General features: G+C 36.1%; 1 protein-coding gene across 4 annotated transcripts in view; it reads left to right on the top strand.

Annotated features, from left to right (window-relative positions):
* The window catches only part of ZNF638 (zinc finger protein 638), a 72,537-nt gene that overhangs the window by 12,151 nt on the left and 46,693 nt on the right, over nucleotides 1–13,693 (top strand). For 3 of the 4 annotated variants that reach the window (XM_060168478.1, XM_060168476.1, XM_060168477.1), the window contains exons 3-7: nucleotides 127–165; nucleotides 908–1,200; nucleotides 2,333–2,607; nucleotides 3,979–4,125; nucleotides 5,045–5,167. In XM_060168478.1, the coding sequence (XP_060024461.1) occupies nucleotides 127–165; nucleotides 908–1,200; nucleotides 2,333–2,607; nucleotides 3,979–4,125; nucleotides 5,045–5,167 (877 nt within the window). The remainder of the gene's footprint in view (nucleotides 1–126; nucleotides 166–907; nucleotides 1,201–2,332; nucleotides 2,608–3,978; nucleotides 4,126–5,044; nucleotides 5,168–13,693) is intronic. The other variant, XM_060168475.1, reaches the window with a different exon arrangement.

The raw sequence follows: 13,693 nt of genomic DNA, 5'->3' as shown, positions 1-13,693 counted from the left end.
CCACTGGTCCATCAGGGAATTCCCTTAACTTTGGTTTTGAACAGTCCTCTTGATATATTGCAGGGAAAGATTGAGCCTTATAATCTTATTTTAACTGTTCATTAATATTGTTTATTCTCAAAATAGGTATCCCGATTGGAATCCTGAGATCCTCCCATCAAGAAGGTAGTTATTTTTTTAATAGTGGTATTATTGAAATTTGATTTTCTTTTAAAAGTAAACAAGTACTTTTTTTTTTTAAAGGTACTGTTTTGAATAGAGTCCTGTTTTGACCATTTTTACTTTTAAACAATAGGCAAATGGAACCAGCTCAATGAATCTTTCTTTAGTTACCCCAGTTTAAGTGTGATAGCTCCCATCTGTGAACTTTTTTTTTTTTTAAGTCTGTTCTGAAAATACTTTGTACTTTTATTATTATTTTATGCTTGTGGGATCTTAGATTTGAAGTCTGGGAATGGGGTTCCCGGTTCAATGTGTAGGTACACAAGTACAACAGTCAAAGAAATATTTGTGGACGGCATAATGTTTCAGGAAAAATTGTTGAAAAACATTTGTTTATGTAAGTCATTTCCTAAATTCTTCATGTAATATAATACTTTCAAAACATAATTGGATATGATAGTGGTATAGGAAAAATGCAAGAAATGGATGATAATATTCTTTTGTAAATTAACAAAACAGAGGAATCTAAGCAATGAGAGAGGTGATCATCTGCTCTGATTGTTTCTTACTCATCTACAAGGCTGAATTGCATCATGTCAAACAGGTTTTTGCTTTATGTAAATACGTGGTATCAGAATTTGGCATTGTTAATAGTCTGTTTTTAAGAAGATAAATCTGTCATTTAGTATAGATTTAAATTTTTGTTAAATTGATGAATCTTGTGGTTTTTTCCTGCACTTTGTAGAAATGAAGGCAATAGAAAAGAAAACGAAACTCCAAGAAGACGATCTCATTCTCCCAGTCCTAGACATTCTAGGAGATCAAGCTCAAGTCACAGATTCCGTCGATCCCGAAGCCCAATACGTTATATGTACAGACCAAGAAGTCGAAGTCCAAGAATTTGCCATCGTTTCGTTCCTAGATACAGATCCAGATCCCGTTCACCGTATCGAATGAGAAATCCATTTAGAGCTAGTCCAAAATGCTATCGATCAGTTAGCCCCGAAAGGACATCAAGGAGATCAGTGAGATCATCAGGTACACTTATGGTTGTGAATAATAAGTACTTATTTTGACTAAATTTTTTTAGCTTTTTTGTTTGTTTGAATTTTTTATTTCTATTAAGCTTGAAATGGTGACTTATATACTACTGTCAAGATATTTTTAAATGTTGACATTTTGAGGTATTTGGCTCAGCTCTTTTTAAAACTTTCAAGGTTTTTAAGAAATGGAATGTTCTACTTTATTAAATTTTAGAATTTCTATATGAAATCCAACCCACATCCCAACCTATTTCATTCTTCTTCCCTTTATTATGTATCAGAAGAAGTGTGGGAGACTGTATCTATCCACCCAACATCAAACTTAAAAACCAAGGATATACAAACATCTTAGTTTGCTTTAGTAATTGATTATAGACTTCTCTTCGGTGAATTAATTTAAAACATTAAAAAATTATTCATATTTTCAACCTGTGTCTTTGTATTGGTTTAGTGACCTTTCTGGAAATAGCTCTTATGTAATTCTTTTCTGAGATCTTTGCAGAGGTCTGTGAGGTCTTTCCTTTTCCAACTACATGTCTTTGTGAAGCTGGATTTTTCTTTAAATGTTTCAGCTGAAATAATATATCCAGCAGATTGGATGCAGAAGCAGATACGAGAATTCAGACTTTTTTTAAGCCCAACGTTAAAGCGTTTGGAAAATATACAGTGGTGCTACTCATCTAATTTTTGTTTTGAAATTAAAGTTTTTTATAAAAATATATTATTTATATTAACATAGGAGTTTATTATTAAATGAATTAATATTTTAAAAATTCTATTTTAGTTTCTTATATGGTAAACATTGATAAATTGAACAAAAGCTCTTTGGAGTCCTCAATTTTTAATAGTGTAAAGGGATACTGAAACTAAAGTTTGAGTACCACTGGTATAAGAGAAGCTCACTGAATAAGGGATCTTCATGTTTTTACATCTTCACTTTTGAGTGAAGAATTAAAGAATAATAATTTTGTGTGTGTGTGTTTGCCACCTGTTTGGCCTAACAGTAGCTCAATGTGGTAAATATTTGGACAGTTGAGAGATGATTCTTTTTTTTTTTATAATGTGATGAGATGTTTCCTACCTTAAGTTCTTTTCAGTTGAAGTAGTATTTATGTCCTTTTTACTAGACAGAAAAAAAGCATTAGAAGATGTAGTACAACGGTCTGGGCATGGATCAGAATTCAGTAAACAGAAACATCTTGAAGCAGTTGATAAAGGACACTCACCAGCACAAAAACTTAAAACTGTCAGTGGAGCAAGGCCATCAGTTAAATCTACGAGCTCTACAAAGAGTGATTCAAATATAGGACATTGTACTCGTTACAAATCAAAGAATCTTGAAGATGAGACCTCACCAGAAAGTAAACAGGTGTCTGATAAAGCTGTTTCTCTACAACGTAAGGTCAGTAGTTCTTTGTTACTGGAAGTGTGTGCATACATTTGTTGATATGACAAAGAGAAAACAAAGTTTTCAGAATTTTTAATTTTCATATTTCCAAAAGTTTGAAATCGTGACTTGTTATGTTGATATGGAATATTCATTGGTTTCTCTTCTGAATATAATAAAAGTCCAATAATTAAAGTCCTGTAGATTACAAATCCTAGAGGTTTGGCATTTGATATATCAAAAGTGAGAACATTTTGACAGTTTGGTGTTTTTGGCTAACCATACAAACAGATCCTTGTGATAAGTTTTGCTCCCTTATTGGGGAAATGGATGTAATCAGCAGCATTAATGAGGTTTTATAATCTTTGTTAGTAAGTTATTAGTGAGTCTCTGCTGAGAATTGGTCATTTTTAATCTGTTTTATACTTTTTGCAGTACAGTTCATAAGTTAAATCATTATCCAGTGTAGAATACTAGTCTCTTTTCTGGGTACTAACTTACTGGTGTATTTTGATGGTATTGCTTTATTGTATATGTTAATGAAATTACTATTATAGCAGATAATATATAAAGAGACTATCAGAGTAACTCCTGATAGGCCAGATTTTCAAATGTTTATTATATTGTAATAATAACAAGTCTTCAAGTATTTAGGTATACATTTCTCTAAACATTGTCTTAACTTTCAACAACTACAGTTCCCTGCCCCAGAGAGCTTATATTTAGAAGGATAAACTTAAAATAATCAACCTGCAATTACAGGATTTTGAAGAGCATTAATTAGGAAGAAATGTTGAGTACAGGGAATTAATCTCAAAGAGGCTTAATTATTCTGTAACGTTCTTTCATTTTGTTTCTAGACTTCTAGATGGTGGCAGTGGAACTTTTAAAAAGTTTTTTTTTTGAGTCAATTTTTAACATAGGTGGCAAATTTGATAAAATATATTCAAATTGTATGTAGTATAAATCTTTAAAAATATTATGCCTATCTAGATAACATTTTTAATTATTAGAACACAGTAAATAAAGCTATAATTTCAGCTTCACTAGTGATGTGCCATGCAGATTCATATAGAAAAATACTGTTTAATAGTTTTGGACCATTTCATTTCATAGGTCTTGTTTGTTACAAAATGCTTCTAAACAGAAAAGAGCATCTGTGATTGGTTACCCATAAACTGACCACTGTTGGGTTTGAGTGGTAAAATGTAAAACATATTTCTTACTACTTTTCTTTGGCCTTTAAAATTTTTTTAAATATGCTAAAATATGTTGAAAAGACTGCTTAAAGGACTAAGATTAATGGTAGAAGAAATTATATTGGGAATTATTATTACTGTACTTTGTCACTTAATTTGGTTTAATTTTCTTTCATCCCAAAAAAAGCTTCGGAAAGATCAGTCTTCACATTATGGTCCCGTTCTTCTTATATCTGAATTACCAGAGGATGGCTGTACTGAAGAAGATATTAGAAAAATATTTCAGCCATTTGGAAAAGTTAATGATGTCCTGATTGTTCCATATAGAAAGGAAGTGAGTTATTTAGTCTGTTCTAAAATTCATACAAAGTCATTATTTTATAAAGACTGTTGTTGGATCTTTTAGCTGCTTTTCCTGCATACACAATTGTTAATTGAATTATGTAAATGTTCGGATTTGAATGAACAATGTCCCTAAATACTGCTTTATATCGTTTCAAACAGCACACTGTTTTCTTAGAAGAGCACACTTTTTCCGTGAAGGGCCAGATAATATTTTAGGCGTTGCATGTTATAGGATTTCAGCTATTCAACTCTGCTATACAACTCTGTTGTACAAACACAGTCTTAGATAATATATAACTGAATGAGCATGGCTGTGTTCAAAAAAACTATTTACAAAAACAGGTGGCCGGCCATAGTTTGCCATTCATTGCTTTAGTACACCAGTAAGGTCATATTAAAAAAATGATTTTATCTGTACAGTATTTTTTTACATATGAGTTGTATTCCTATAACTCACATAGTAGAGTTCACCAGAACTACAAACCCTAGGTTAAGCAGAACGTAAAAAATTGTGAGGTAAGACAAAGGAACATAGTTGGTATTATTTTCTTTGTTGCAAGAACCCTTAAAAAGGTCAGACTTACAGCAGCTAGACCAGATCCTGCCTTCTCTTCGATTGTTCAGTGAGCCCTCCTTCCCATTTCTTATTGTTCCATGATCCTGCCATGGACCCATGCTTCCTTCTTACCTTGGTAATGGTATAGAAATTCTATAAGGTTAAGTGTCCATTTCATGTGTGAAAACATCCTAAACATCACATTACACTTCAGCAAAACAAAAAGAGGTGAAAGCAACCAGGACTTGAGGTAATTTCAGTTTTATATTCCACAAAGAAGTATTATATTAGGTCATACAGAGAAATTTAAGGTAGATTTTTTTGACTAAAAGTGGAATACATTTCATTTTAGGCTTACTTGGAAATGGAATTTAAAGAGGCAATTACTGCAGTCATGAAGTACATTGAAACAACACCACTTCTGATAAATGGGAAAAGTGTGAAAGTATGTGTTCCAGGAAAGAAAAAGTCACAGGTAAACTGAATTAAGTTCTTATGTGATTCATTGTTGATTAATTTTTTGTTTAAGTATGGCACATACAGAAAAAGGCATAAAACAAAAATGTTCACTCCACAGATTAGGTATAAATTCAAATACATTGAACTTAGCAACATCTTTATGCATACATATATATATCACACTGTAAACAGTATTGAATGATAAGCAATAGACTAGGGGAAAATACTTAACAGAATTAGCAAAAGTCTGTGAAACCTCTACCTAAGTCACAAACTACAACACTAACAACACCCTGGAAGCCCCTTGCATACTTCTTTTGAATACTGACTCCGGGGCAGAAGGGAGTGTGTAACCCCACCTTGGTTTCTAATACCGTACTTGAGTTTTGCCTGTTTTGAAGTTTCTATAAACAGAATCATAGTGTATATATTCTTCTGGGCCTTTTGCTTCCTTAGAAGTATCAACGTTTAGGAGTTTAGTCTTTGTAGATCATTTTCTTTGCTTTAGTTTATATATCCATAGATAATGTCTATAGAAGTACTTTAAAATATCCAGTAAGTTTTGCTTTGTGTATATGTGTTCTTTTTATTTTATTTTCTTATTTACTGAAGAATGCCTGCGTTGGAGCACACATTTTTCAATTACTAATTTGATTTGGAGATCAAACCATGTTAGTACGTTATAGATTTTCCTTATTCTTTTAAGGTTATATGTGGTGTTACTTCCTATGAATATACCACAGTTATTTCACCAGTTCCTTATGGATTGCTATTTAGGTTATTTCTAGTTTACTATAAATTGCTATAAATAGGACTTAAGTTAACTTCCTTGTATATGGCTTTCACAGGCCTTTCTTAATGCATTTATGATAGTGTTTTTTAAGGTGATATCTACAGTGGAATTGCTGGGTTATAGGGTATACAGAAATAATATTAGATTGCCTGTTAAATGACTAATAATTTATAGTCTAATAATTTATGTGAGTACTGGTGTTTCTCTATTATCAGTGACATCTTAATATTTGCAGTTTTAAAATCCAGTATGTAAAAAATGGTATCTAGTTTTGATGATCATCTTTAGTTTTGATTTGGGTTGTTTTTTCTTTTTTGTGTGTGTATCTGTGGTAGTGTTTGGGTTTGCTGTTCCCATGAGGTTTTGATATAGCAGTCTATATATGTACAAGGTTGTTTTAAGTTGCTGGTCTCTTTCCCGCTTGAGAAGTTCCTTTAGCATTTGTTGCAAAGCTGGTCTGGTGGTGCCGAATTCTCTTAGCTTTTGTTTGTCTGTTAAGCTTTTGATTTCTCCATCAAATCTGAATGAGAGCCTTGCTGGGTGGAGTGTTCTTGGTTATAGGTTCTTCCCTTTCATCACTTTAAATATATCATGCCACTCCCTTCTGGCCTGCAGACTTTCTGCAGAGAAATCATCTGATAATCTTATGGGTGTTCCCTTGTTTTAATATTTTTTCTTTGTCTTTAATTTTTGTCCATTTGATTACTATTTGTCTCAGCTTTCCTCCTTGGGTTTATCCTGCCTGGGACTATCTGCGCTTCCTGGACTTGGGTGACTGTTTCCTTTCCCACGTTAGGGAATTTTTCAGCTATTATCTCTTCAAACATTTTCTCAGGTCCTTTCTGTCTCTCTTCTCCTACTGGGACCCCTATAATGTGAATGTTGGTGCATTTAATGTTGTCCCAGAGGTCTCTTAGACTGTCTTCATTTCTTTTTATTCTTTATTCTGTTCTGTGGCAGCGATTTCCACCATTCTTTCTTTCAGGTCATTTATGATTTCTTCTGCCACTGATTCCTTCTAGTGTATTTTTAATTTCAGTTATTGTGTTGTTCATCTCTGTTTGTTTGTTCCTTAGTTCTTCTAGGTCTTTGTTAAACATTTCTTGCATCTTCTTGATCCTTGCCTCCATTCTTTTTCCGAGATCTTGGATCATCTTCACTATCATTATTCTGAATTCTTTTTCTAGTAGGTTGGCTATCTCCACTTCACCTAGTTGTTCTTCTGGGGTTTCATCTTGTTCCTTCATCTGGGACATATTCCTCTTCCGTCTCATTTTTTCTAACTTTCTGTGATTGCGGTTTCCGTTCTGCAGGCTGCAGGATTGTAGTTCTTGCTTCTGCTCTCCTCTGGTGGATGAGGCTATCTAAGAGGTTTGTGCAGGCTTTCTGATGGGAGGGGCTGGTTCCTGCTTAGTGGTGGGTAGAGCTGGGTCTTGTCTCTCTGTTGGGCAGGGCCGTGTTCAGGGAGACTTGTCTGCTGATGGGTGGGGCTGTGTTCTCGCACTGTTGGTTGTTTGGCCTGAGGCGACCCAGCACTGGAGCCTACAGGATGTTTGGTGGAGCTAATGGTGGCCTCTGGGAGGGCTCATGCCAGTGTGTACTTCCCAGAATTGCTGCTGCCAGAGTCTTTGTTCCCGCAATGAGCCACAGCTGCCCCCTGCCTCCGCAGGAGATCCTATAATACTAGGCAGGTAGGTCTGACCCAGTCTTTTATAGAGTCACTGCTTTTTTCCCCTGGGTCCTGGTGTACACATGACTTTGTGTGCACCCTCCAAGAGTGGAGTTTCTGCTTCCCCCAGCCCTGTGGAATTCCTGTGATCAAACCCTGCTGGCCTTCAAAGCCAGTTTCTCTGGGGACTCCTCCTCCTGTTGCTGGACCCCCAGGCTGGGAAGCCTGACATGGGGCTCAGGTTCCAGTTTGTGGATCTCCCACAAATGGGAGAAAAAAAAAATCAAATGGGATTTGATTTTATCGCGATTGCACCCATCCTGCCCCCTCGTTGTGGCTTCTTCTCAGTCTCTGGATGTTGGGTATCTTTTTTGGTAGCTTCCAACATTTTTTTGATGATCGTTGTCCAGCAGTTAGCTATGAACAAAGTGGTGCATGTATCTTTTTGAATTACAGTTTTATCTGGATATATGCCCAGGAGTGGGATTGCTGGATCATATGGTAATTCTATTTTTAGTTTTTTGAGGAACCTCCATACTGTTTTCCACAGTGGCTGCACCAAATTACATTCCCACCAACAGTATAGGAAGGTTCCCTTTTCTCCACACCCTCTCCAGCATTTATTATTTGTAGACTTTTTAATGATGGCCATTCTGACCGGTGTGAGGTGGTACCTCATTGTAGTTCTGATTTGCATTTCTCTAATAATTCTCTATTAATAATTAATAATAATAGTTCTGATTTGCATTTCTCTAATAATTAACAGTGTTGAGTATCTTTTCATGCGCCTATTGGCCATTTGTATGTCATCTTTGGAGAAATGTCTATTTAGGTTTTCTGCCCATTTTTCAGTTAGTTTTTTTGTTGTTGAGATGTATGACCTGTTTGTATATTTTGCAAATGAAGCCCTTGTCGGTCGAATCATTTGCAAATATTTCTCCTATTCTGTAGGTTGTCTTTTCATTTTGTTTCTGGTTTCCTTTGCTGTGGAAAAGCTTGTAAGTTTGATTAGGTCCCATTTGTTTATTTTTGTTTTTATTCTGTTGCCTTTGGAGACTGACCTAAGAAAACATTGGTATGACTTATGTCAGAGAATGTTTTACTTGTGCTCTCTTCTAGGAGTTTTATGGTGTCACGTCTTATGTTTAAGTCTTTAAGCCATTTGAGTTTATTTTTGTCCACGGTGTGAGGGTGTATTCTAACTTCATTGATTTACATGCAGCTGTCCAACTTCCCAACACCACTTGCTGAAGAGACTGTCTTTCTCCCATTGTATATTCTTGCCTCCTTTGTTGAAGATTAATTGACTGTATGTGTGTGGGTTTATTTCTGGGCTCTCTATTCTGTTCCATTGATCCGTATGCCTGTTTTTGTACCAGTACCACACTGTTTTGATTACTGTAGCTTTGTAGTATTGTCTGAGTCTGGGAGAGTTATGCCTCCTGCTTTCTTTTTTTCCCTCAGGATTGCTCTGGCAATTCTGGCTCTTTTATGGTTCCATATAAATTTTTGGATTATTTGTTCTAGTTCTGTGAAAAATGTTATGGGTAGTTTGATAGGGATTGCATTAAATCTGTAGATTGCTTTGGGTAGTATTGCCATTTTAACAGTATTAATTCTTCCATTCCAAGAGCATGGTATAGTTTTCCATTTCTTTGAATCCTCTTTTATTTCCTTTATTAATGTTTTATGGTTCTCAGCATATAAGTGTTTCACCTTGGTCAGGTTTATTCCTAGGTATTTTATTTTTTGTGTGCAATTTTTAAAAGCTATTTTTTTTTACATTCCTTTTCTGATATTTCATTGTTAGTGTAAAGGAATGCAACCGATTTCTGAATGTTAATCTTGTATCTTGCTAATTTGCTGAATTCACTTATTAGATCTAGTAGTTTTTGTGTAGAGTCCTTAGGGTTTTCTATATATAGTATCATGTCATCTGCATGTAGTGACAATTTTACCTCTTCCCTTCCAATTCAGATATGTTTTATTTCTTTTTCTAGTCCGATTGCTGTGTCTAGGACTTCCAATATGATGTTGAAGAGAGAGTGAGAGTGGGCATCCTTGTCTTGTTCCAGATTTAGCAGGAAGGCTTTCAGCTTTTCACTGCTGAGCATTATATTGGCTCTGGGTTTGTCATAAATGGCTTTTATTATATTGAGATATGTTCCCTCTATTCCCACTTCGGTAAGAGTTTTTATCATGAATGGATGTTGAATTTTGTCAGATGCTTTTTCTGCGTCTATTGAGATGATCATGTGGTTTCTGACTTGTCTTTTGTTAATGTGGTGTATTACATTGATTGATTTGCATATGTTGAACCATCCTTATGAACCTGGGATGAATCCCACTTGGTTGTTGTGTATGATCTTTTTTATGTGTTGTTGAATTTGGTTTCCTGATATTTTGTTGAGAATTTTTACATCTACATTCATCAAAGATATTGGCCTGTAATTTTCTTTTTTGGTGGTGTCTGTCTGGTTTTGGTATCAGGGTGATGGTGGGCTTCTTAGAATGTCTTTGGGAGTGTTCCCTCCTCTTCAGTCTTTTGGAAGAGTTTGCGAAGAATTGGTATAAGTTCCTTACATGTTTGGTAGAATTCACCTGTGAAGCCATCTCGTCCTGGACTTTTGTTTGTGGGCAGTTTTTTTGTTACAGATTCTGTTTCAGTTATAGTGATCGGTCTGTTCAAATTATCTATTTCTTCTTGATTCAGTTTTGGTGGGCTGTATGTTTCTAGAAAGTTGTCCATTTCTTCTTAGGTTGTCAGATGTGTTGGCATATAGTTGTTCATAGTATTCTCTTATGGTTTTTTGTATTTATGCGGTATCAGTTGAGATTTCTCCTTTTTCATTTCTTTTTTTGTTTATTTGGGTTCTTGCTCTTTTCTTTTTGGTGAGCCTGGCCAGAGGTTTGTCAATTTTGTTTACCCTTTCAGAGAACCAGCTCTTGTTTTTGTTGATTTTTTTTTAATCTCTATTTTATTTATTTACTCCCTGATCTTTATTATTTCCTTCCTTCAGTTGACTTTAGGTTTTGTTTCTTGTTCTTTTTCTAATGCTGTCAGGTGGTAGGTTAGGTTGTTTACTTCAGATTTTTCTTGTTTCTGATGAAGGCCTGTATCGCTATGAACTTCCCTCTAAGAACTGCTTTTGCTGTGTCCCATAGATTTTGTATGGTTGTGTTTTCTGTCCATTGTTGTTTGTCTCATGGCATTTTTTAATTTCCATTTTGATTTCCTTGTTGACTGATTGGTTTTTTACTAGCATGTTATTTAGTCTCCACGTAATAGTTTTTTTCTCGTTTCTTTTCCTGTGGTTGATTTCTAGTTTCATGCCACTGTGGTCAGAGAAGATTCTCAAAATAATTTCCATACTCTTAAATTCGTTGAGGTTAGTTTTGTGACCTAGGATGTGGTCAATCCTAGAGAATGTTCCGTGTGCACTTGAAAGGAATATATATTCTGGTTTTTTTGGATGTAGTGTCCTGAAAATATCAATTAAGTCTAACTGTTCTGTTGTATCATTTAGTGCCTTTGTTGCCTTATTGATCCTGTCTTGAAGATCTGTCCATTGATGCGAGTGGGTGTTAAAATCTCCTAGTATTATTGTATTCCTATTGGTTTCTCCCTTTATGTCTGTTAGTATTTGTTTTATGTATTTGGGTACTTCTATATTAGGTCCATATATGTTGATAAGTGTAAAATCCTCTTCCTGTATTGATCCTTTTATCATCATATAAGTGTCCTTTATCTTTCTTTCTAGCCTTTGCTTTAAAGTCTATTTTGTCTGATATGAGTATCACAACTCCCGCTCTCTTGTCATTTCCGTTTGCATGAAATATCTTTTTTCATCCCCTCACCTTCAATCTATGTGTGTCTTTTGCCCTAAGGTGGGTCTCTCGAAGGCAGCATATTGTAGGCTCTTGTTTTTTTATCCAGTCTGCCACTCTATGTCTTTTGATCAGAGCATTCAGTCCACTGACATTTAAGGTAATTATTGATACATATGTATTTATTGCCATTACAAATGGTGTTTTTCAGTTGATTCTTTGTTTCTACTCTGTTCCTTTCTTTTTCTTTTTGTGGTTTGATGATTTCCTTTTATTTTATGCTTGTGTTCTCTTCTTTTAGGTTTTTGTGAATCTATTGTATGTTTTTAATTTGTGGTTGCCCTGTTTTTCAAGTATGTTAACCCCCTCCTATGTCTGCTTGCTTTAGACTGATAGTCAGATAGGCTCAAACACATTGTAAAAAAAAAAGAAATCTGCATTTTCTTACTCTCCTTCCCCACATTTTATGATGTTATGTCCCTTTTTATATCTTCATGTTTATCCTTTTGCTGTTCCTTGTGTTTATCATTGCTTTCACAAATGGGGTGTTTTGTTTTGTTTTGTTTTTTTCTTTTTGATCTGTATACTGGCTAATTTAAGTGATTTACCTTCCAATTGTGATTTCCTCCCTCCTATTTCTTCTTGCCTCTTTTCCATTTAGAGATGACCTTTCAGTATTCTTTTAGCATAGGTTTAGTATTGCTGTATTCTTTTAGTTTTTGCTTGTCTGAGAAATTCTTTATTTCTCCTCCTATTCTAAATGATAGTCTTGCTGGGTAGAGTATTTAGGTTGCAGATTTTTCTCTTTCAAGACTTCGAATGTATTTTGCCACTCCCTTCTGGCCTGCAGTGTTTCTGAGAGAAATCAGCTCATAGCCTTATGGGGGTTCCCTTGTAATGAACTCTTTGTTTTTGTCTTGCTGCCTTTAGAATCCTCTCTTTAACTTTTGCCACTTTTATTATGTCTTGGAGTAGGTCTCTGTGGGTTCATATTGTTTGGGACCCTCTGTGTTTCCTGTATCTGGATATGTGTTTCCTCCTTTAAGTTTGGGAAATTTTCAGCCATAATTTCTTCAAATACATTTGCAATTCCCTTTCTCTTTCTTCTCCTTCTGGAATCCCTATTGTGTGTAGATTGACCCGCTTTATGTTATCCCTTAGGTCTCGTATATTGCTTTCATTCTTTTTCATTTGGCTTTCTGTCTGCTGTTTTGGTTGTGTAATTTCTGTTAGTCTTTTTTCCAGGTCACTTATTCTTTCTTCTGCATTATTCATTCTGCTATTCATTGCCTTGAGCTCAGCTTTTGTCTTAGCAAATGAAGTTTCTCATTTTTCTTGGCTCCTCCGTATAGTTTCATTCGTTTTCACAGTAATATGCATTTCTGTCAATAGCCTTTCGTAACTCTTTCAGTGTTTTCATTACCTCCTTTTTGAACTTAGTATCTATTAGACTGAAGTGGTCTGTTTCGTTGTTGGTTCCTTCAGGGGAATTTTCTTGGTCTTTTAACTGAGAGTGTTTCCTCTGCTTCTTCATTTTGTTTATGTATCTCTTAGTTTGTGAGTGTAGGGGAAACAATTATCTACTGTAGTCTTGGGGAGCTATTTATAAGTGGGAGCGTCCCTGTGTAGCTGGTGTGGGTTTAATATTTTTTTGGCATGAGGGCTGTTTTTGGTTTGGATGCTTGCTGTCTCTTTCCTTAGCATGTGCTGGCTGTTATCCCCTTGATAGGGGTTGCACAGGTGCACAGCTCCTGCAAGCTCCCAGGAAGGCAGGGACAGTGGTTGGCTCCCAGTTGTGGGTCACTCCACAGTGGTAGTGGTGGTTTTCACACCCCCGGGGAGGTGGGGGCAGTGGTTGGCACTGGGTCGTGAGACCCTCAGCAGCAATGGCGGGCCATGCACGCTCCCAGGGCAGTTGGCCCCGATCATGGGACCCTCAGCAGTGGTGGGCTGTGCCTGCTTCTGGGAAGGTGGGGGCAGTGACCTGCACCCACTCACAGGGCCCTTGGCATCAGCAGTGGCTTGCACACCCGACCCTGGAGCTTGTGTAGGCAGTGTCCTGCCGCCTGCGAGTGCACAGAGAAAGAAGCTCCTATGGTGGGCCAGCCTCCTCCTTGCGTACCCCCCAACAACAGTGGTGCCTTGCCTCTCTGGTGGGCCCAGCTTTCTTCCTGGACTTCCTCAGTTGTGGTGCATTACACCGTAGCCCCCTCAGGGCTGTCTTCACTCAGCCAACCCCAGTAGTCTCCCCA

Source organism: Lagenorhynchus albirostris, chromosome 13, assembly GCF_949774975.1.
Source record: "Lagenorhynchus albirostris chromosome 13, mLagAlb1.1, whole genome shotgun sequence".
Classification (NCBI taxonomy): Eukaryota; Metazoa; Chordata; class Mammalia; order Artiodactyla; family Delphinidae; genus Lagenorhynchus; species Lagenorhynchus albirostris.
The sequence above is the reverse complement of the archived record's forward strand: the minus strand, read 5'-3'. Positions and strand labels throughout refer to the sequence as shown.